Source organism: Balaenoptera musculus, chromosome 9 (genome assembly GCF_009873245.2).
Source record: "Balaenoptera musculus isolate JJ_BM4_2016_0621 chromosome 9, mBalMus1.pri.v3, whole genome shotgun sequence".
In the NCBI taxonomy this organism is placed as follows: Eukaryota; Metazoa; Chordata; class Mammalia; order Artiodactyla; family Balaenopteridae; genus Balaenoptera; species Balaenoptera musculus.
In genome coordinates this window covers 23,170,848-23,196,000 of record NC_045793.1, presented here as the reverse complement: position 1 = coordinate 23,196,000, position 25,153 = coordinate 23,170,848, and the positions used below count along the sequence as shown (strand labels likewise).

Genomic DNA, 25,153 nt, shown 5'->3' with positions numbered 1-25,153 from the left:
TCATTCTTACAGTTAAGCTTTGACTCCGCCCCCTGTTTCTTTCCCCTCGAAGAGACCTCTTTGTGTAGTGTGGGAAAGGGATCTCAGCCTGTAAAGCTGGCAGAACACAGTACTGCCTCAAAATATCTGTATTATGTGCGCGTCCCGTTCCTGAATCCTGACACGCCTGGAGTCGCCACTGGGACTCTTTCTGCAGGCGTGGCCTCTCTCACTCGGCCTTCGATTGGCTCGCCTGATCCCGCAGGAGTCACCGCGACGCGGGCTTGCTTAGCGCGGTGGATGCGAGTGATGAGTGGCTGCTTCTGCCTTTCTCTCCCCCCACTTTTTTTTTTAGCCATAGCTATGGTTACCACGTCTCTCCCCGCCTCCCTCCACCTACCAAGAAGGCGACCGGCCATTGGTTCTCTGTCACCAAGTCCGTCAGTCATTGGCCGCTGGTGAGACCGGGCGCTCCCCCTTCCCCTGTCTCCCGGGTCTCTTGAGGAGCCCAGGAAGGAGGCTCGGGTAGTGCCGCCGGGCCACGGGCTGCCGCGACCGGATTGCAGCCGTTGTTAGCGGGTCATGTCGGCCGCCCAGGGCTGGGACAGGAACCGCCGGAGGGGAGGAGGCGCCGCAGGCGGTGGCGGCGGCGGCGGCGGAGGTAGCGGGGCTGGCGGGGGCAGTGGGGGCAGCGGGGGTCGGGGGACCGGCCAGCTCAACCGCTTCGTGCAACTCTCCGGGCGGCCGCACCTGCCAGGTGAGTCGTAGGGCACGGTCCTGACAGCTCGCGGGCGCGGCGGGAAGGTGACTGCTACCTTTTCTTTTCTCCCTGTCTTTCTTTTCCTTGGGAGGAGGAAAGGCAGGCCCCACGCAGAGCAAAGCGACTGGGGCTTAGAGAAAAGGAAAGGTGTCTTTGAGGTTGGGGAGGGAACAGGAGAACAGCGGGAAAAAAAAAGTATTTTTGCTCTGTTGAAAGCTCTGTGCTGAGAGTTGTGTTTTCTTTTCAAAGGAGAGGCCGCTGTCTCATTGACATTCTCAAATGTTCGCTTACTCGGTTCCCAGTCTCGTCCTCTTCCGCAGTTTGATCTTGTAAAAGAAAGACATTGGCGCCTAGCTGTGGGAAATTATTTTTAAGGAGAGAAAAGGGAAGAGCATCCCAAAGAGTGATTTTTGTAAAAAAACCACCTCTAGTGTGTAAGAGTTAGGCATTCTGAAACAAGAAAGGAGGAGGAAGTGGGGTGGGTGGGAGGTGGGTGGGAAGCAGAACCAAGAGAATTAGGGAAAACTAGTTGAATTATTAATATTCTGGAAGGTACAGAGACAGAATAGATAGTGTGTATGGATTTTAACGGGAGAAAATGAAGATCAGGAATATACTCAGTGACAAAATTATGCTGTGTCTACCATATGAAAACAGCTGATTGAGAACTGGAAAAATGTACCCAATGTGATAATTTCACGTTTTTGCCTACAATTTCCTATCCTTGTGTCCTTGTGTTCAGATGCCTTGAAAGACAGACAAATCAAATCGATGTGTGTGTGCAGCAAATTTAAAGAACTACATTTGTAAGTGAATATTCAGTATAGTAGAATGAAGGTGTACTGCCCAGAATGTCAAATATTATATTGGGCAAGCTTATTTTTACCATGACAAGAACTATCAAGAATGTGTGTTAATCTTTCACCATGTTTTTTGTGAATAAGATTGAAGTTGATTTTATCAGTGATATATTTGTTTAGCTGATGAGTTTTGAGAATATGAGGGTTTTTGAATTGTGTTTACTACCATGCCTTGTACTTCTAAGTAGTCAGAAATTATTTGATTAATTTGAAGATAAAGGGAATTTTGCATATTCAATGAGACAATTGCTTGTGTTTGTGATAAGGTTATTGATGTATGCTAGAAATGCACATGAATTCATTTATATGCGCCATTAAAATTAACAGTGAAGCAGTTTTAGTCAAATATATAATACACCAAAAGTTGGGTTTGAGATGATAGTATCAAACTGGGTATTCTTAAAATTGCTAAATATATGCTCTTTAACATGAAAAAGAAAAAAAGGAGAAATCTTTTTTTCTTACCCCAAATTAATAGCAAAATATTTCATTTTTGTGTATTGACAGGTTAGAAGATAAATCTGTTACCAAAGACTATAACTAGTTTGTCCTCTACTGCAATCTTAGGTCTTTGATCTTAGATTAATTATACCATAGGCTTCATATAGGCATTCCCAGGCTCGAAGAAACTGGTTGGTGCACTTCCTCACTGCCACCACCTGATGGCAGTGGAGGCCATAATTTCTGAAAAGGGGGTTAGGTGTGGAGCTATTTCTGCATTCTCTTAGCACACAAGGCCAAGAACACCCATTTGTCCAGAGGTAAAGATAAATGTGTTTAAACTGTGAAAATTCATGCAGTGGGGCCATCAGCTCTTCTTTTCTGCTTTCTTTTCTCCTTTCTTTTCTCCTTGACTGGCACTTAATCCTTCCTTCCCCAAGTAGGAAACCTCTGTCTTCTCTTCACTCTCAGAATTAAGAACATCTGATATTTCAGTATATACTTTGAAATTCTTTCACACCAATTCTTTATTTTTACAAGTATTGCATTTTAAGCCTTGCCTCTCCCCTTGACTGAAAGATTTTATTTTGATATGTTTAAAAAGATTTTAGGTGATGGGGAGGGGTAGAAATCTCTAGGCCTGTTTTATGGCTGACCATGGAGGTTAAAAAATAATAAGTTTTTGAGCTAACTTTCTCCCACCTTTGAATTCTAATCCCATTTTCCATTTTTCATCCTTCTCTAGCAAGATTTTCAGATACTGGGCACTCAGAACCCTTTCTTACTTTTTTGCCTATCTACCCTCTCTCTAGCCTCCAAAGAAACAAAACAACAAAATCAAAACAACCTGGTCTTGGAGTGTTCTCTCTTTCAGGGATAGCATCTTTATTCCTGCAGTTATACAAACCTGAAACTTGGGCATCCTCCTTAAGGGTTTCCTCTTCCTTGCATTTCAGGTGTAATCAATCACCAAGTCCTATTTATTTTATTTGTGCCATAACTCCAGTCCCTGCTGCCATCATCCCTGATTTAGGTCTCCTGCACCAGCTTTCTAAGCAGTCTTCCTGCTTCTACTCTTGCCCTCCAGTTTGTACAGCACACTAATCTTTTGCAAGCACAAGTCTGTTCTCATCTCAGCTTACAACCCTTTACTAGCTTTTCATCGCTCTTAAGATGAGGCAAAAATCCTTAACATGGCCTAAAAGCCACCGCATGGTCTGGCCCCTCTCTAGCTCTCCAGATAACCCTACATCTTGTTGTCTTGCTCTTTGATCTTTTTCTACCTCCTTAGATCATGCTCCCTTCTGCCACAGTGCCATTGTACTTACTATTCCATCATCCAGCAACCCTCTTACTCCTTCTGTTCTTTTTTTAAACTTATTTCCCATTGGATCTCAACTTGATCACACTGTGTTTTTCAGGGAAGTCTTCTCTGACCTTCTATTTGTTCTCCTCCCTATACACACTCATGCTATCATGTGGCTCTCCTTGGGCATATATTACCATTTGTGTGTGATTCCTTGATATGCATGATTTGCTACTCTTTATATATATACACATATGCATCAAATATATATGTATATATACATGTATACATACACATACATATATATTCTTAAATTCTAAATTAATACATTGGCATTATGTGTAAGCAGTTAAGTTCTTGTGAATGTGATTGGTTAGTGTGGTTCAATTCCCTGTAGCCCCATTGACTCTGGAAAAATGGATACAATCAATTTCTTAAACATAAAAATAGTGGACTAGACTCTGCATCCATGGTGGCAGCACAAGTAATGTTTCGTGAAACCTTGTTTGAGCAGCTTCTTACCTTTTTTCTGTCTCCTAAAATACAATAGTGATTAAATGTTTGCCCCATAGGCCAAGAAATTCGTAGCTTCTTAGTCCTGGATTTCTCCTAACTCATAATCTCTGTATACGCAGTAAAGAACAGGGACAGTGCTCTCTGTAGAATAAGTATGCAGGTGTAGAGCTCAGGGGCAAGGAGATCATGGGGACAATGAACCCACATTACTATTGTGATTTAACTGTGTGAATTTGAGTAAATGCCATGTGTTGCTTGGGGAAACAGTTAAACACTGTTGCTAATGTAGGAACTGGAAAACTGACAAAGAGGAGGGAAAATATAACAATTGGTAAAGCTGGGTAAAAATAATACTGAAAATCTTAAAAATTTTCAATGTGATATATGTTTATGATATAAGATACAAATGGTACAAATGGTAAAAGGCAGATTTTCCTTCTTCCTTTGACCCAAGCTAATTGGCTTCCTTCCCTAGAAGCAACTAATTTCTTGTGTATCTTTCAGAAAGGTGTGTGTGTGTGTGTGTGTGTGTGTGTGTGTGTAGGAGGGGAGAAAAATGGTAGCATTTCTTTGTTTGGATGGGCATTTAAAACGTTTACAGTCTTGCTAAAGCAAAGGATGATACAGTTAATATCCCTTTAGAGTAAATTGCTAGACATACAATTGGTGGGTCAAAGGATATGTGCTATTTAAATTTTGATAGATATTGTCAAATTGCTCTTCATAGATGTTGTACCAGTTTGTGTTCCACTACTGGTGCTGGAGTTCTGGCTTTCCATACCTTTGGTAACGGAGTGGGTTATTAAACTTTTTTTACATTGCCAATTTAAAAGGTATATTTTTCTTCATCTTTTCAATAGGTATAAGAACCATACAGCCATATTTGTTTCCTTTATTTAAAACATCTGTTTATCATTCTTATTCATCTGGTTATATTTTTTGTTCATTTTTCTACTGGGATGTTTAATTGTTTATAGGAGCTCTGTTTTACGGAAATTAGTTGCCTTGGTTATGTGCTGCAGATATTTGTCACAGTTTCATTTAGCTTTTAACCTTGTTTATGGTATATTTTTTCAGCAGAAATTAAAGTTTTTTTGTAGTTGTAATTATTAATCTTTTTTTGGATTTTAGGTTTTTTTGTCATAAGAAAGGCCTTTCCTATTTCAATATTATTTCTAATTAAAATTAAAATTCTTGTGTTTTTCCTGGTAATTTTATCTTTTTTTAAAAAAATTAATTATTTATTTATGGCTGTGTTGGGTCTTCGTTTCTGCACGAGGGCTTTCTCTAGTTGTGGCAAGCGGGGACCACTCTTCATCGCGGTGCGCGGGCCTCTCTCTGTCGCGGCCTCTCTTGTTGCGGAGCACAGGCTCCAGCAATTGTGGCTCACGGGTCTAGTCGCTCTGCGGCATGTGGGATCTTCCCAGACCAGGGCTTGAACCCGTGTCCCCTGCATTGGCAGGCAGATTCTCAACCACTGCGCCATCAGGGAAGCCCTATCATTTATTTATTTATTTATTTTTAAAAATTTATTTATTTATTTATTTATTTATTTATGGCTGTGTTGGGTCTTCGTTTCTGTGCGAGGGCTTTCTCCAGTTGCGGCAAGTGGGGGCCACTCTTCATCGCGGTGCGCGGGCCTCTCACTATCGCGGCCTCTCCCGCTGCGGAGCACAGGCTCCAGACGCGCAGGCTCAGTAGTTGTGGATCACGGGCCCAGCTGCTCCGCGGCATGTGGGATCTTCCCGGACCGGGGCACGAACCTGTGTCCCCTGCATTGGCAGGTGGATTCCTAACCACTGCGCCACCAGGGAAGCCCCATTTATTTTTAAGTTAAGTTATTCATACAAAATTTAAGTTATGTAAAGTATTCAGGTAGGAATTTATTATTCTTCTAGGTGGCTACCCAGTTATCACAGTATTGAAATATTATCTATAGGTGTGCTTACTTCCTACTTATAATTTGGCATTCTTACTGGACTTTTTATTGTGTTTCATTGATCAGTTTACCTATTTATACCTAGTGACCCCATTCTTTGATTATAGTCCTCTCTCATTCTACTTCTTGGAGTTTTCCTGAATATTCTTTGCTTGTTCTGTAAAACTTAGAATTAGTTTATCGAGCTCCCCTTCCCCATCTTTTGGTATTTTTATTGATACTGCATTATATTTGTAGATTGATTTAGAGATCATTGATATCTTTTTGAGGTTCAGTCTGCTGTTCAGGAACAGGGTGTACATTCATTTCTTGTTGTTCAAGAGTTCTTTTGTAGCCCTCATAACATTTTAAAGTTTTTTTCATGTAGACCTTTCACATTTCTTTTATGTTTATTCCTGGTGTTTTATCTTTTTTGTTGCTATTGTAAATGGGGTTTCTATTGCTATTATATCTTTTATCTTGTTGTTTGAATATGGTAGTGCTATTAATTTCTGAGTATTAATTTTGTACCTGGCCACCTTTGGAATTCTCATACTATCTGTAATGGTTTCCCAGTTGTTTTTCTAGGGTTTTGCAGTTAAATAATCATATCATTACCAAGTAAAGATAATTTTATCTCCTCCTTTCCAGTTTTTATACTTATTTCTTTCTTTTGTCAAATTGATTTGGCTAGTACTTTCCAAAAATATTAAACGATAAGATAGTAGTGGATCTTTGCCTTATTCCTGACATCAATTCGAGTTTTTTTTAGTGCTTTCCTATTAAGATTAGACCTGACTTTAGGTTGAAGTACACATATTATGTTAAAGTAGTCAGCTCTTACCATTTTATTAAGATTTTTTAAAATATGGAAGTGAAATTTAGCCTCTGTGGGAATTATGTAATTTTTTTCCTTTGGTTACTATTGTGGTGAATTGTACTAATAGATTTACTATTACTGGACCATCCTTGCTTTCCTGAATCAGTTCACTTTGTTATTATGTATTATTATTTTAAAACGTGCTGTTGGGTTCTATTTGCTAAACTTTATCTAGAAATTTTGCATCATTCTTCTTAAACTAAATTGCTTTGTAGTTTTCTTTTATGTATTTTATCTTTGTTAGATTATGCCACTTTCATAAAAATAATTTCAAACTTTTCTTTATTTTTCTATGCTTTTTTCTTTTTCTTTCCCTGTCCAGTTAAATGGCATTGAAGTTAAAGATTTGGTTGAATTGCCTGTGAAATTACTTGGACCTTGAGTATTTTGGGGGGAGAATAGCTCTTTGACAATTATCTCTTTACTTCTATGATAATTCGACTGCTTATAATTTATATCTTTGAGAGGAAGATTTGCTAACTTATATCATCCTAGAAAATAATCCGTTTCATCTAAGTTTTCAAAATCATTTGTGTGAAGTGAGCAAGATACTCTTTAATGATTAAAAAAAAAATTTCCTGTGTCTGTGACTACATTATCACTTTACTCATTATCACTTCTTATTTTGTACATGTGAGGCCTTGCCCTTTTTTTTGTTTGTTTGTTTGTGTTTAGAACCAGCTCTTGGATTTTTTTTTTTTAATAAATTTATTTATTTATTTATTTATTTACTTTTGGCTGTGTTGGGTCTTCGTTGCTGTGCACGGGCTTTCTCTAGTTGCGGTGAGCGGGGGCTACTCTTGGTTGTGGTGCACGGGCTTCTCATTGCAGGGGCTTCTCTTGTCGCAGAGCACGGGCTTTAGGCGTGCAGGCTTCAGTAGCTGTGGCTTGCGGGCTCAGTAGTTGTGGCTTGCGAGCTCTAGAGCGCAGGCTCAGTAGTTGTGGTGCACGGGCTTAGTTGCTCCATGGCATGTGGGATCTTCCCAGACAGGGGCTCGAACCCGTGTCTCCTGCATTGGCAGGCGGATTCTTAACCACTGTGCCACCAGGGAAGCCCACTCTTGGATTTTTAAAAAAATTAGTTCTATTATTTTTCTCTTTTTTCTTACTTATTAATTTTTTCTTTCATGTTTTAAATCCTTCCTTTAGGTTTCCTTTGGTTTATTTTGTGGTTGGTTTTCTCTCTTCTTATGTTAGATGCTTAATGTTCTTTTCATTCTTTCTAAGTGTTTAAATTATGAGTTTTCTTCTGAATACTACTTGAGTTGTGTCTTATAGGTTGTAGGCTTCTTGTAGTTATTTTCTAAATATTTTGCAGTTCAATTATTTATTTATTTTCTTTGGCACAATAGTGGTTAATCCTTTTAAACTTTAACATTTCCATTCCTGTGGTTTTAGTAGCTTTATTGAGATACACTTCACATACTATACAATTCACCATTTAAAGTGTTCAGTTCAGTGGGTTTTAGTATATTCAGATTTGTGGAATTATTACCACAGTCAATTTTAGAACATTTTCATCACTTCAAGAAGAAGCCCCATGTCCTTTAAGCTGTCACTTCCTTATCCTCCTATTCCCATCCTCCCCTACCCACTATCCCAGCTCTAAGCAACCATAATCTACTGTCTGTATAGATTTCCCTATTAGGGACTTTTTCATATAAATGGAATCATAGAGTCTTTTGTGACTGCCTTCTTTCCCTTTCCATACTATTTTCCAAGTTTATTCATTTGATGCAGGTATCAGTACTTCATTCCTTTTTCTGGTTAAATAATATTCCATTGTATGGATATATACCACATTTTGTTTATCCGTTGATGGAAATATAGTTGTTTTCGCTTTTTGTCTATTATGAATAATGCTGCTGTAAACATTTGTGTACAGATCTGTCTGTGGACATACATTTTCCTTTCTCTTAGGTATATACCGAGGTATAGAATTGTTGGGTCATTTCGTAACTCTGTGCTCTATGTTTAATCATTTCAGGGACTGTCAAACTGTTTTCCAAAGTGGCTGGAATTTTACATTCCTACCAGTGGTATAAGAGGGTTCCAGTTTCTTCACATCCTTGTCAACACTTGTTATCTGACTTTTTGATTTCAGTCATCCTAGTGGGAATGAAGTGGCATCCCATTGTAGTTTTTGATTTGCATTTCCCTGATGTCTAATGATGTCAAGCACTTTTTCTTTTTCTTTTCTTTCCTTTCCTGCTTTCTTCCTTTCTTTCTGGTTTTTTTTTTTTTTTTTTGAGGTATGATTGACATTGAGTATCTTTTCATGTGCTTGTTGACTAATAGTGTGTCTTCTTTGGGAAATGTCTATTAGATCCTTTGCTTAATTTTTAATTGGATTATTTGTCTTAATAAAGACAATAATAATTGAATTGTAAGAGCTCTTTGTATATTTTAGGTACAAGTCCCTTGTCAGATATATGATTTGCAAATATATTTCCTGTTCTGTGGTTGTCTTTTCACTTTCTTAATTGTGTTCTTTGAAGCATAAAAGTTTTAAACTTTGATGAAGTCCAATTTATCTTATTTTTTTTCTTTTGTTGCTCTTGCTTTTGGTGTCATATCTAAGAATCCTTTGCCAAATCCAGGGTCATGAAGAACTCACCCCTGTGTTTTTTTCTAAGAGTTTTAAAGTTTTGCTCTAACATTTATGTTTTGATTCATTTTGAGTTAGTTTTTATGTTTGGTTTGTGGTAAAGGTTATCTTAACTGACTGTCCTGTGTGCCAGCACCATTGTTGAAAAGACTGTTCTTTCCCCCATTGAATGGTCTTGGCATTCTTGTTGAAAATCAGTTGACTTTAAACATGTATAAGTTTATTTCTGGATTCTTGATTCCATTAATCTATAATATCTGTCCATGTGCCAGTACCACACTGCCTCTGTTACTGTTGCTTTGGAAAAAGTTTTGAAACCAGAAAGTGTGAGTTCTCCTACTTTATTCTTTTTTTTTTTTAATATTTATTTATTTTTTATTTGGTTGCACCGGGGCTTAGTTGCGGCTCGCTGGCTCCTTAGTTGCGGCTCGCTGGCTCCTTAGTTGTGGCATGTGAATTCTTAGTTGCAGCATGCATGTGGGATCTAGTTCCCTGACCAGGGATTGAACCCCAGCCCCCTGCATTGGGAGCGCAGAGTCTTATCCACTGCGCCACCAGGGAAGTCCCTCTGCTACTTTATTCTTTTTCAGGTTTGTTTTGGCTATTTTGGGTCCCTTGCAGTTCCATATAAATTTGAGAATCAGCTTGTCAATTTGTATGAAGAACTCAGCTGGGGTTCTCATAGGGATTGTGTTGAATCTGTACATCAGTTTGGAGATACCACCATCTTAATAATGTTAAGTCCTTTAATCCCTGAACATGGGATGTTTTTCCATTTATTTGGATCTTCTTTAATTCTTTCAACAATGTTTTATGGTTTTCAGAGTTTGTTTATATCTTTTTTTGGGGGGGGGTGAAAACAGTATTTTAAAAAAAATTTTTTATTGGAGTATAGTTGTTTTACAATGTTGTGTTAGTTTCTACTGTACAGCAAAGAGAATTGGCTATACTTATACATATATCCCCTCTTTTTTGGATTTCCTTCCCATTTAGGTTATATCTTGCTTGCCTTTCTCAGTTCTGTTGTCCAGGTCCTTTACTGTGTTTTCAGCAGTGTCTGTACTCCTTTGTGCTACTTACAATGAAGATTTCATTTCTGCATTGGTTTTATTTTTTTCCTTCCATTTCTTTTCTGCTCTCTGCCTGCTAATATTTCATCTTTCTCTATTATCTATCTTCCTCAAGTTAGAATCACTTAAGTCTTTTCTGCCCCTGAAGTATCATTAATTTTGGTAAAGCTTATTGTCTTCCACCTCCTACCACCACCACTATAAAAGGAATACAAGCTCTCATAGCAGCACTATTTACAATACCCAAGATAAGGAAACAACCCAAGTGTCCATCAACAGATGAATGGATAAAGAAGTTGTGGCTTATATATACAATGGATTACTACTCAGCCATAAAAAAGAATGAAATTTGGCCATTTGCAGCAACATGGATGGACTTGGAGGGCACTGTGCTAGGTGAAATAAGTCAGACAGAGAAAGGCAAATACTGTATGATATCACTTATATGTGGAATCTAAAAAAACACCTCAAACTAGTGAATAAAGCAAAAAAAGAAGCAGACACAGATACAGAGAACAAACTAGTGGGTACCAGTGAGGAGAAGGAAGTGGGGAGGGGCAACATAGGGGTAGGAGATTAAGAAACTATTAGGTAGAAAATAAGCTACAAGGATATATAGTACAACATGGGGAATATAGCAGATATTTTATAATAATTATAAATGGAGTATAATCTTTAAAAATTGTGAATCACTATATTGTATATCTGTAAAATATATAGTATTGTATATCAACTATACTTTGATTTAAAAAAAGGAATACAAGCTCATTATTAAAATTTGGAAAATATTGAAAACTTGAAACAAGGGGAAAATCATCTATAGTAATTCCACATAAAGACAACTGTGTCAACATTTTGATATTTTGCTTTCCTTTTAGTTCTTTATCAGTGAATTATGTTTTATTTAATACAATATAAGTAAGTACATATTACTAGTAGCAACTTGGGATTCTCCTAAAGCTGTTCTATATTTAAATGTTTTACTCATAAACACTTATTTATGTTTTCTGTTATTTTATCAAGTAGAATCTGTTTCTTCTCAATTTATCATATTAATAACCTTTTAGGCTTTTTTCTAGCTGATGTGCTATTTTACTTCTTTCCTTCACAGCCAAGCTTTCAGAAAGAATAGACTCTGTTGTTTAATTTCTTTTTTTCCTCTTCAGTCTATTGCAGTCTCACTTCTACCTCCATCATTCTACTCAAGTGCTCTTGGTAAGGTAATAACTTACCTTAATCCATTAGTATCTCTTAGTCTTCATCCTACCCAGTTTCTCTAGATTTTGATTTTGACTACCTCCCGTACTAAAGCATGGGAATACATAACTAGACACAGTCTGTATTCCTAAAGAGCTCTTAGTTACTAAAGAGCTCTTTGTTATCCTTTTTAATCGCTTGAATTTCTCATTAGTTTTTCTTTATCTGCCCCTTAGTATTGATATCCAAGAGTATATGTTAGTTTGTTTGTTTCCCTCCTTATTCTTATGTTTTCCCCTGGGTGATATTACTATCCTGACAACATCCAAATCTGTCTCCAATCCAGACCTCTTTTCCTAGCCTGTTTGCCATTGCCACCCAAGTGACTGATGAGTGCCTTAAATTCAGCATGTCTGAAAACAATTTCATTATCTTTCCTGCCGAACCTGTTCTTCCCTTTATGCTCCTAATTCTAATTTAATGGCTACCTCATCAGTTTAGTGAATCAAGCCAGAAATCTGAGAATCACATTAGATTCCTTTCTTTTGTTCACCCCTTATCCAATTGGTCATAAAGTCGTGTCAGTTTTTCCTCTTTACTCTAACTTTTCTGTCTGTCCTGTTCTACCTCTCCAGCCTCGCCATTTATGTCTTTCATTTTATATTTCAGCTATAGATCTATTTGCCGTTAGTTGCCTTAAATTCTTGGAAGAAGTTAGGTTGGGAGAGATTTTTTTTTTTAAGTTGCAGTTTCCTGCAGTACCACACTGTGTCATGATTCTGCACATAACAGTTTTTCTTCCTAGATTGCCACTCTCCTACTGTCTTCTAAGACCCACCCGAGTATACTTTATACAGCTTTTTTTCTATTCTCTCTTTTGATACAAATAAGTTACTTGTACTGAGTAGTTACTGTGTGTCTGCCTCTGTTCAAGGTGTTTTGCAGGTATTAATTTATTTAATCCTCATAACTTTGTGAGGTAATTAACTTTCTCATCCCCTTCTGTGATGAGGAACTGAGGCTTAGAGAGAAGCTACAGAACTTGCACAAAGTTTATACAGCTAATAGATGTCAGAGTTAGGATTCAGACCCAGTCTGTTAGACTTCACAGTCCATGCTATTGTGCCTCTTCTTTGTGTCACCACCTTCCTTTCTGTTTACAAAGGATCACAGTAATTACACTGAATTGCAAGTATTTGTTTTCACACTTATCTGCTTACTAACAATGGGTTTCTTAAAGACAAAAATAATGTCTTATTCTCTGTCACCTTCCACAGAGACTAGAACACTGCCCCGCTTATAGCAGACTTTTACTAAATGTTTATTGAATGAGTTAGTAATTCTCAGTGTCTATAGTTATTCATGCAAAAGAGTTGAGTTTAGATTATTTTACATTACATAAGTCTAAATACACTTTTTTAACCTAGGAATTTAGCACGTACAATTTTTGTGTGGTTTTTCCAAATACTTTTTTTCCAAGTACAATTTTATGTTTAGTATTATCAGAAATAGTTGTTGCATCCTTCCATCTGTGCCTTGATTCCATCCCTTCCTGCCTTTTCAGAAAATTTACATTTTTGTCACTTATCTGTGTCTTCAACCTCATTCTCTCCATTAAATCATCCCTATAGCATTTGAGCTTGCTCAAGCTTTATATCTCTGGTCTCTCCCTTTTCTTTCATAATCAAGTTCGTGAAAGCATTGACTAGAGTTGCTGTCTTCGTTGCCATATCTCCTCATTGTCTTTGAAGTAGCTCTTGCTAAAGTCGCAGATGACTTATGTATTGTCAAATCAAGTGGTTGATTTTCAGTCTCCATCTTACCTGATCTCTCTTCATTTTGAAACGTCCTTTTTCCTTGGCTTCCTTGGCATCAGGTCTGGTTTTCTTTTTATGTGTCTGGCCTCTCATACTTAGTCTTCTTTGTTGATCCTTCTTCTGTTACCAGAGCTTTAAGTTATTGGAGTTCTCAAGTCTTGGTCCCTTGCCTCTGCCCTTCTTTTTCCACTTATTTTAGGTATTCTCTTCCAAATCCATGGTTTTCATTTTTCATTCATATGCTAATAAGCAAGGCCACTTTGTAACTTCTGCCCAAATCTCTCTTGAGGGCCAAATACTTGCTTTCTCCATGTCTCCACTTATATGGCTTTTACCCCTCAAGTTTATCATGTCTAAAACTGAATTTGTGACCTTTCTTTATTCTAAGAAGGGGAGCTATTGGACAGTTTTAAGCAGGGGAGTATGTGATGTGATGTGATTTACATGTTTTAAAGCTCTCTCTAATTGCCGGGTGGAGAATGGATTGTGGGAATTGGTAAAAGTGAAGCATCAAGGCCATTTAGAAAAGTATTGCAGTAGTCTCCTAAAAAGATGATGGTGGTTTGGAGTAGGGTACAGTGGTATAGGTGGTGAGAAGTCATGGAGTATGAGATATATTTTGAAAGTAGCATTAACAGGATTTACTGTGAAATATGAAGGAAAGAGAGGAATCAGGATGACTCCAAAGTTTTTGTCTTGAGCAACTTGATGGATGATGGTGTCATTAAATGTGATGGAGCAGACTGAGAGAAGCAGGATTGTGAGGGGTCAATCAAGAGTTCTGTTTTGGCTGTGTTAAGCTTGAGATGCCTGTTTGACCTCCAAGTAGAGGATATAGGGAGGCAGTCTTCATATATAAATCAAACTCAAGGGAGAGGTGGAGGCTCAGGATATAAAGTTTGGAATTCTTAGCATACAGATGGTATTTAAAGTCACTGAATTAGGTGAGATCACCAAGAAAGATTAAATAGAAATAGCGGCAGAAGACTATAACTCTTGAAGGTGAGAAGGAAAGGAGAAGCAAGTGAGGAAGGTCAGTAAAATAGGAGGAAAAGCAGGGCTGCTTGGTTTCACAAAGGCCAAGAGAAGAAATTGTTTCAAGGAGGGAGAGCTCACCTTGTCAGATGTGCCTGAGAACTTGAGTAAGATAAGGTTCTAAAATGGTGGACTCTCTTTATCTTACTCAGCTTTCCCATCCAGCTAGTCTTTAAGTCCTTGTGTTTTATCCCCAAATAATATTCTTAGCTAAGCATTTTATAAACATTTATTCATAACCTAATGAGGAGTAGGTAATGTTATCGTCCCCTTTTCATAGAGAAAGAAGCTGAGGCCCAGAGGATAAGACATTGTCCAAGGCCATATAGCTAGCAAGGGACAGAGCCAGGATTTGGATACAGGATTTGGATACAGCAGTGTGGTTCCAAAGTCCATGCTTTTAACCACTGTGCTGGCCTCGTCTCTGTTGCCTGTCCTTCCCAGTTCTGCTGTAATTCAGGCCTTCACTGCCTCAAATTATTAATATAATACAGGTATCCCCTGCTTTACAAAGTTTGCTTTACGCCACTTCATTTTTAAGAAGGTATCTGTTTTCACTAACTGAAAGAAATCTGAAGAGGATTTTCACTTTTATAAAAAAAGGTGAAAAGCAAAAATTGGTTCAGCGTTTGTTTTGCAGCTAGCTGTTATAGAGGCAGGGCGCACCCCAAGCAGCATGAGTGGCCTTGCCAAGCTCCTTGCCTGGGAACTACTCATCATCTCAGCATCAAGCCGTATAGCTTTGCACTGTGTCTGCGAGCATCTGTGCTTTTTCAGGGTTTATTTTGTGCATCGGTTAGCACAAAGGTAATTAAGGTAATTGCTTCTGCGCATTACACCATTTCGACTTAGGAAAGGTTTCATTAGGAACACTCTACTTTAGGATAACGGGAAACCTGTAATGTTTTTGTCATTCTCAGTCTTCCTATTTCATTCTATATACTGAAAGAAGATTAATCTTCCCAAAGCATAACTATGATTATTGCTTCCAGGATCAGAATCCTTAGTGGCTTCCTGTTGCATTTAGAATTCAGCTCGATCTAATACTCTTCCTTTTTATATATGCTATACTGTCAGTGAATTTGCTCCAAGCTTTATCTAAAGTGTGATCATTGAGTTTGTCTATAAGACTAGATAGTGAAATTAGAAGTAATTAAGCCAAAAAAAAAATGAGGTAGATAGTCATTGGAGTTGAATGGTGCTTTTTGAAAAAGTTGTTTCCCTTTTTACCCACAGTAGTTCTTGCCATTATGGTTTCATCAGCAAACTGTCAACTCAGTTAATTTGAATCAGATGTGTAATTGATCAAACCAAAGCCAACCGCAAACATCTTGGTGTCACATAGAATAAATTCCTTAAAACACACACAAACACACAAACTTGATGCAGGAATATGAATTTTATAATGTGAACTGTGTACCTTAGAAAGAGGTAATGTATTTAGCTTTAGTAACGTGCATATACAAAAGAAAACACTGAGAAAACCATTCAGGGAGAGAAATAACTTCTTAAAGCTACATCAAAATCTTCTATTCAATTATGATTTTAAGTCCAAAACTGATCTGTGCACTTATAGAAAAAATGCTTCAATGCAAATGTTCTTGTGAAATGTTATTTTTTGAAATTTTTGTTTCTGAGTAAAGAATAGCTGTTATTTCTGAATATAATGCTTCATGCAAATGTCTTACTAGAAATCATGTGTACTTTGGCCGTATTCATATCTGGCATTTTTTGGTTTTGCATTTAAGATGTTCTTATTGGCTCTCTGCTTTTTACATAACAGGATTATTATCAGTTTCTCAGGATAGCTTGTTTCTTAATATTAGACTTTTTAAAACAGTTCTTAAAATATCTGGTATTAAAAATTTGTTATTTAGTGAACGTTTTGTTGCTTTTTGCCAGATTTAGTCCAACACAAGTTCTCATTGCCTTTGGTCAAGTCTAGGTATTTTTTTTGGAAGACACTGCAGTTGCCAACAGAAAATGGCTACCTGAGAGAAGGGAAAGTGAGTTCATATAGAACAACTGTGTCTTCACTTTCAAAACTGATCACTTTTCTAGTTTTAATCAAGGAACAGAATGAATAGCAAAAGTAATAAATGACATTTCTGGATACAGTCATTTAACTATTAGAATTTGCAGATTTCCTTCTCTTTAGTTTATCAGTTTCACTTGCAGAAATAGGGTGGACTCTGTGCCTCTAAAGAGCTACCCATCTTTGGTGCTCCTTAAAGGAGGGAGGTTGCAAAATTTTAGATCAGCAGGCTTTGTCAAAATGTATTGATTTAAAAATCTGTTTTTCATATTTAATCTCCTACATCTATACTCAGCCAGTATATAGTCTTTTTTTTTTTTTTTCTCCCTCAGGGATGTTTTTGGGGAGAGAGGTTATTCTCTGGAAACTCAAGTTATAGAGTACAAGAAATCCAGGAGCAAGAAAAGGTCAAATAATGTAGTCTGGCTCTTTGAGTGAATTATTACTATAAATTTTTATTTCAGTATAATTAAGATTCAAATACATAGTTGTTAGTAACAAAACTGATTGGGTTATTTTCTAGGGTTGTAGGATATATTCTATATGCTTTTTTTGTTTGCTTGTTAATGAAGTTCTGCTTGAGATAAAAAGGAAGGAGGCAATATTGAATTAAGAAAAACAGATCCTTTGGCTATGGTTTACATTTCAAGACAGGCACACATTAACACAACATTGTAAATCAACTATACTTCAATTAAAAAAAAAAGAAGACAGGCACATTGACACAGGTAACATAGAGCACAAATGCAGACTTTTTCTTTTAATCTTAAATATGGAAAACAACCTATAAGGAGTAAAAAAAAGTTTTGAGATTGACTTTTTATTTTTCCCTTTTCCCCTCTTCTAAAATTCCTTAGAATCATAAAATACTAAAATTGAAAAAGACATTGGAAGTCATCTTGCCTTATCTTCCAGCCAGTGTGGGAATCCTTTCCACAATAGCTCTAATCTTTTTTTTTAACCTCTATTTTAAAGAGGTCTACTTATTTTGACCTCTTAAATTAATGGGCTGCCTATTTGTGGAGAGAGCTGTCAGATTATTTGTTGCCTCTAATTGTTGCCTTAAATTCAGCTGCAACTTCATGAGTTTCTCCCAGTTGTGTCTTCTGGTAGAATATGGAATAAGGTTATTCCTTCTTCCATTTAACTACCCTTTGAGAACAATTACAACATTCTGGGTCTAAATTCTTTCAATTTTTTAACTTGGAGTCCCTCAATTCACAAGTCTGTGAATAGTCTTCAGAGGATTGTATCATATGTAAAATTGTGAGCATATACGTGCATTTTTCTGGGAAGAGAGCCAATAATTCTTATTAGTCTCAATAGAACCCGATTCCCTACCGAAGTTAATATACCAGACCTACTGGGATGGACCTGATAATCTGCTTTTTTTTGTTTTTGTTTTTATTTTTATGTTTTTTAATAAGCTTGCAATGAGCCGTCTAGTCAGCATCCCAGGAACCATTGCACTGGGTAAGTTCTAAGATTCTTAGAGCATTTCTGATTCCACTGAAAATTGTAGAATTTTTAGAGCTTTAGAGACCATCTAGTATACATATAGTTTGTGGTGTGCTTATAGTTAATTTTTCCTATCAAAAGATTGAACTGGTCCCAAAGGGTGGGGTTTTTATTTAAAACTTTATTTCAAAGTCTTGGCAGCCATTCATAAACATTAGGAATGTGATGGCGCTATTTTAAGTCAGGAGTATTCCTAGAATTTTTGTTTGTTAGTCCCGATTTAATATTTTAATCTAACACAGGTTTATGAATTATAATACTTTTTGATTAATTTTTAATCTGTAAAATTTTTAGCCTCTTTCATTTTTACTATTTCTAAGGAAAGATAGTATAACTTAGAATTCAGTCATTTATGAACAGTGGTTTCAGTATCACATCTGCCTTTTGGAACAGTTTGAGCCTGATACAATTCCTCCTGTGCTCTCTCCCTCCCCCAAAGACAAAACTACTCACCCTACAAGGCTGTTTTTTCTCAGTAAAGTCATACTTGAATAACTAACGATATAAACCAAAATGACAAAGAATATCTTAAGGTTTGAAGATGTCTCTCAATGTGCTGTGATTACTTCATTTTTATAGGAGGAAAGAAGTCTAAAAATAGCCCTTAGTCATAGCCTTCATAGCCCATAGAAGGCTATGACTTACTATGGTTTTTATTCTTTTTTTAAATATTTATTTATTTATTTGGTTGCACCGGGTCTTAGTTGTGGCTCACGGGCTCCTTAGTTGCAGCTCGCTGGCTCCTTAGTTGTGGCACATGGGCTCCTTAGTTGAGGCTTGTCAGCTCCTTAGTTGCAGCTCGCCAGCTCCTTAGTCGCAGCACACGGGCTCCTTAGGTGTAATATGCAAACTCCTAGTTGTGGTATGCATGTGGGATCTAGTTCCCTGACCAGAGATCGAACCCGGGGCCCCTGCATTGGGAGCGTGGAGTCCTATCCACTGTGCCACCAGGGAAGTCCCTGGTTTTTATTATTATTATTTTTTAAAATTTATTTTTGTATTTATTTTTGGCTGTGTTGGGTCTTCGTTTCCGCGCGAGGGCTTTCTCCAGTTGCGGCAAGCGGGGGCCACTCTTCATCGCGGTGCGCGGGCCTTTCACTATCGCAGCCTCTCTTGTTGCGGAGCACAGGCTCCAGACGCGCAGACTCAGTAGTTGTGGCTCACGGGCCCAGTTGCTCCGCGGCATGTGGGATCCTCCCAGACCAGGGCTTGAACCCGTGTCCCCTGCATTGGCAGGCAGATTCTCAACCACTGCACCACCAGGGAAGCCCTGGTTTGTATTCTTAATTAAGTGGCAGTATAATGATACCATTGGCTCTTTGTATCCGCGGGTTCCGTATTCATGGATTCAGCCAACCTCGGATCAAAAATATTTGGGGAAAATAAAAGTTCCAAATAGCAAAAATTGAATTTGCTGCACTCCAGCAGCTATTTACAGATCATTTACATTGTATTTACAACACTTACATAGCATTTACATTGTATTAGGTATTATAAGTAATCTAGAGAGGATTTAAAGTATACTGGAGGATGTGCGAGTAGGTTGTATGGAAACACTTAGCTATGTTTTAGAAGAAGGGACTTGAGCGTCCTCGGATTTTGGTATCCTCAGGGGTCCTGGAACCAAGCCCCAGTGGATACCAAGGGATGACTGTATAGTGGAGAATAATACCAGAATCTTGGGAGAGGAGAGCAACTTCTTTAGGGAATTGGGAGAGTGTACCTTTGGTTGAGAATTACTGCCATAGTATTCATTCATTTAACAAGTATTTATCAAGTGCCTCTGTTAGACATACTTTTTCAGGTCCCAAATTGAATTGTGACTATGAGCATTATTGTGAGTGGTTAAGAGTGATTTGGATCCAAACTGCATGGGTTTGAATACCAGAGTTTTTACTTGCTTACTTAGCTAAGTGACCTTGGTCAAATTACTTAATCTCTCTATGTCTTAGTTTTCTCGTCTGTAAATTGGGGATCATAATTTTATCTAAGAGTTGTGGTGAGGATTTAAATGAGTTCTTAGAACAGTATTTTTATTAAGGAATGCAGCTGTTTTCACACACATAAACATACATATATATAATGCCATGACTAATTAAGCCATAACACAGTACAATATTGCACTGTAATTCATATTTTGGTTTGTATTAATTTATACACCACTTTGTTTCAAAAACGATTTGAGACAGAACCAAAGCCTCCTGAGGAATACTCTATACCCGAGCAGCACAGCAGAACTAAGATATGGGTTCAGATCTTATTTTGAAAGGCAAAGGCAGAAATTTAAAAATGAGTGTATATAAGTGCTAGGAATAGATACTCAATAAATGTTATTTCTCTTATGTTTAAAAAGAAAGTCATTCACTTAACAAGTTGGTCACTGCCAGCCCAAAGTGTGCCATGGTGCATGTAGACATAGTTCTGTGAGTACGTTGGGCAGCAGAGTGCAGGCTGGATTTTAGTCCCCATTTAGCCACTTGGCATGGAGTTCTCGTGCAGTAAGCAGTCTGCACAACCATGCAGTGATTCTGAATAGAGTGTTAATTTGCTTCTCTTTTGAAATTCTTTATAGATACTGAATTGTATAATGCAATAGGACCATATCACCTAAACCAGAATTCTTAGATCATGTTCTCTATCAATAGTTCTAATTGTTAAAATATTCATAATTGTTTCAGATATGTCATTTTGAATGCAATCTGCCCCATATCAACATAGTCAGGTTTTTTTTTCTCTGCATTTTGGTTTTTATTTATTTAATTTTTCATACTTTTCACTTTGAGGTATTGTAGATTTATAATGCAATTGTAAGAAATAATACAGAGAGATTCATACACCCTTCATCCAGTTTCCCAGATGATAATATCTTGTTACTACTGCACAGTAACACAACCAGGACATTGACATTGATACCATCAACTTACTTTACTCAGATTTCATTAGTTTTACATGCATTAATTTGTGTGTCTGTGCATGTGTTTGTATTGAGTTCTGTGTAATTTTATCACATGTATAGATTTGCATGGCCACCTAGACAAGATATGGAACAGACCCATTTACAAGGGCCCCTCATGTGCCCTTGTTTAGGCACAGCCACCTCCCCCTGGCAAGCCCCTGGCAACCACTAATCTGTTCTCCGTCTCTATAATTTTGTGATTTCGATAATGTTATATAAGTGGAATCATGTAACCTTTTGACATTGGCTTTCTTTATTCAGCATAATTCCCTTGAGAGCCATTCAAGTTATTGCCCCCATCAATTGTTAGTTCATTGATAACTGAGTAGTCTGCCATAGTATGGATGAACCACAGTTCATTTACCCATTCTGATTCATTGGAAGGTTGTTGCCAGGTTTTGGCTATTATGAATGAACTTTCTATGAACATTTATTTATTATTTTTTTAATCTTTTTAAAAAAATTAATTTATTTATTTTTGGATGTGTTGTGTCTTCGTTGCTGCACGCGGTCTTTCTCTAGTTGCGGTGAGTGGGGGCTACTCTTTGTTGTGGTGCGTAGGCTTCTCATTGCTGTGGCTTCTCTTGTGGAGCACGGGCTCTGGGCACACAGGCTTCAGTAGTTGTGGCACACAGGCTCAGTAATTGTGGCTCGCGGGCTCTAGAGCGTGGGCTCAGTAGTTGTGGCGCACGGGCTTAGGTGCTCTGCAGCATGTGGAATCTTCCCGGACCAGGGCTCGAACCTGTGTCCCCTGCACTGGCAGGCGGATTCTTAACCACTGCGCCACCAGGCAAGTCCCTCTATGAACATTTACGTACAAGGTTTTGTGTAAGCATAAGTTTCTTTTTTCCCCCAGTTGGCTTGGTGTTGAATTTTATCAAATGCTTTTTCTGCATTTATTGAGATGATTGCATAGTTTTTCTCTTCATTCTGTTTTTGTGGTGAATTATACTGATTTTTGAATGTTATATCAGCCTCACATTTTTGGAACAAATTTCACTTGGCCATGATATATTATTCTTTTTATGTAACTTTGATTTGATAATATTTTGTTTAGAATTTCTGTGCCTATGTTTATAAAGGATGTTGACCTGTAATGATCTTTAATGTCTTTATCAGATTTTGATATCAGGGTTCTACTAGTTTCATAAATGCGTTTCTCTATTCTCTGAAAGCGTTTGTGTCTTCTTTAAATGTTTGGAGTGAAGCCATCTTAAATTTTTTACATAATACTTAAATTTATATTTTCTATCAGTATCTGTATTAATCACCTTCTGTATCTTTCTTCTGAACAAGACAAGGACTTTACCATTCACCTGCTTTCCCTTCTCCAGCCCTTCTTCTTACCCTCATAATTATTCCTGTCGGTATCACTGAGATTATGGTTTTGAATGTTAGTAAGCTTTTGTGTTTTGTTTTGTTTTCCAGTCAGCACTTATTTAAACTTACTTTACTGATTTCTCTGCTTACTCTTTTCTTATACCTTGATTATTATTCTTGGATTATTTTTTTAAATTCCAGATGTATATCTTTGAGTAATTCGTTCACTAGAACTCTGAGGGAAGCAAAAATTTTGTGTCCTTGTACATTCAAAAATGTCTTGGGAATTCCCTGGCCGTCCAGTGATTAGGACTCTGCACGTCCACTGCAGGGGGCACAGATTTGATCCCTGGTCAGGGAACTAAGATCCTGCAAGCCATGTAGCATGGCCAATAAAAAAAGAAAGTCTTAATTTCACTCCCCCAGTTGACTGAGAGTTTGAGTAGATATAGAATTCTAGGTTTAAAAGTATATCTAGTTGTCCCAGGGCCATCTGTTGAAAAGACTATGCTTTCCCCGTTGAGTAATCTTGTCACGCTTGTCAAAAATCAATTGACCATAAGTCTATTCTATGGGGATATATGTATATGTATAGCTGATTCACTATGTTATAAAGCAGAAGCTAACACACCATTGTAAAGCAATTATACTCCAATAAAGATGTTAAAAAAAAATCAATTGACCATAGATACATGGGTTTACTTGTAGACCCTTCAATTTCTGTCCCATTAATATACATGTCTATCCTTATGCCAGGACTACAGTTTTGAATACTGTTATCTTTTTAGTAAGTTTTGACACCAGGAAATGTGAGTCTTCCAATTTAGTTCTTTTTCAAGATTGTTTTGGTTTTCTGGTTTCCTTGTGTTTCTGCATGAAGTTTCAGATTAGCTTGTCCGTTTCTACAAAAAAGGCAGGTGGCGTTTTGATAGTAATTGCTCAGTCCCCTTTTATATCTTAACTTCTTAAAATGCTTCCCACCTCTTTTTCCTTCTATATTATAGTCTGGTGAATTTCTTGGCTCCATTTGTTAGATTACTAATTTAATTTGTTCTTTATTTTCTTCAATCCTTAATTAGTTTTTTTATTTAAATGATCAAAATTTAACTTCTAAGAGTTCCAATTTATTTCTTTTAAAATAAATGTATTATCATCTTGCATATCTCAGGACAGTAATTGTACCAAATCTAAGGTTTTATTCTATTTAATTTGTCAACTCTCTTTCTTTGGGTGTGAGTTCTGCTTGTCACATTAATAACTTTTTCATTTTTGAGTCTTGGTTTTGTGCTCATTCACCTTTATTTGAGAGTCCTTGTTAGCCTTCCTGTGAATGTTACATATGTTTATTGCAGCAGGTCTCCACTGACTGGGTAGAGATGGAATGTGCAATGAGATAGAGTGTACCAATTGCCAGACTTCTTTAGTGTCTGTCCCCTCTTTTTCCTGGGATTTAATATCCACCCAGGGCTCTGTCCTGTCTGTCTGATCCAAGGGTTTATACTCATTGTTCCTACCTGGGGAGTGACACCTTTCTTGTTTGATGCCACTGTTCCCATCTAGGAGCAAATTATGTACTTCTATTCTATAATGCTTGAACCAAAATGGTAAATGGTGGGACAGGTTGACCTGCTGTGTAACTTCCATGCCACCCCCTAACCAGTTATGCTGTAAATTCTATAAATTATTTCAGTTCTTTCTGCTGTCTTCCACCTCTGGGCTTAGTTTACTCTGAGGGCTGTTCAGATCACTTGCAGTAGCCCTCTACTCTGGGTGTATAGCACTGTGGTTTCCTTCTTTAAGCTGATTCTGTCAGCCTTACATCTTTCAGTGATTGACTGAGACCATTTCTTGCTTTCTTTTGATTATATATATATATTTTTTTTAAATGGCTTTTGTGTTACTTGTTGGGCTTTGGGGAGAGGGGAGCTTGCTTGCAGTGTGCTCAGCCTACCGTCTTGACTGTCAATGACTATGTCATATTTATAGTGAAATAAATAAAAAGGAAAAATTGAAAAGCTAGCAAAAAATAAAATATTGATGAAATGATTGAAAAAATTATGGTTTTGAAGAGTATAAGCAATCACAAATGAACATTGGCATTCAAATATATAAAAATTAAAGCTTCAAGAACAAAACTTCAGGAATATATTTACATGAAATTGGAGAGGCATATATGTGCCATGTTGCTGGTTTCTCTTTTTTTTCTGCTCTTTGGCTGAAGGAAGAAAACATGGATTCTGAAGTTAGTGCCTACTTTGCGTGAATAACCTCTGTAGAGTCAACATTAGCCTGTGCCTGTGACAGACTTACGTTGGTTGCTGAGAGAAAAGTAGGCCAAAGATGTTTGACAGAGCTCTGAGAAAACATCAAAAAGGATTTTTGATTACAATTTTGGTTCAGTAATTTTCAGTATTACTCCCTCACTGTTATCTAAATTTGTTTTATATTTTTCCATTATAAAATAATATATGTCTTAGAATTTTTGGATAATATAAAAGGTGATAATCCTCAACCTGAATCATAACCACTGTTAATACTTTGGTATGTTTCTTTACAGTATTTTCTTATCATAGCTTCAAAAAAAATTAAAGTAATACGGTATTGTTTTTTTTTCCAGTCCAAAAGTAATGCCTACTCAATGAGAAAGCTTGGAAAATAAACACCAGCACTAAGGAGAAAAAAACAAAATCACTCATAATAACTGCCCAAAGATATCCACAATTAAAATTTGATGTATATCCTGCCTGTATTTTTCATGAATATATACTTTTTTCTTTGTTGATATGGTATCATGCGCTACTATTTTGTACCTTGCACCTTTCATTTGCAATATATTGTGAATGTTTTCTCATGTTAGTAAATATTCTTGTATGTACTTTTTTTAGTGGTACGTAGAATATGAATATATTTAAATATGTTTATTTAGCATACCTAACC

General features: G+C 37.2%; 1 protein-coding gene across 3 annotated transcripts in view; it reads left to right on the top strand.

The window, feature by feature from the left end:
* Positions 1-321: 321 nt before the first annotated feature.
* KLHDC10 (kelch domain containing 10) overlaps positions 322-25,153 on the top strand; it is a 59,151-nt gene continuing 34,319 nt past the window's right edge. For 2 of the 3 annotated variants that reach the window (XM_036863289.1, XM_036863288.1), the window contains exon 1: positions 459-736. In XM_036863289.1, the coding sequence (XP_036719184.1) occupies positions 562-736 (175 nt within the window). In that variant the 5' untranslated portion in view covers positions 459-561. Of the gene's footprint in view, positions 737-25,153 lie in introns of all 3 variants that reach the window. The other variant, XM_036863287.1, reaches the window with a different exon arrangement.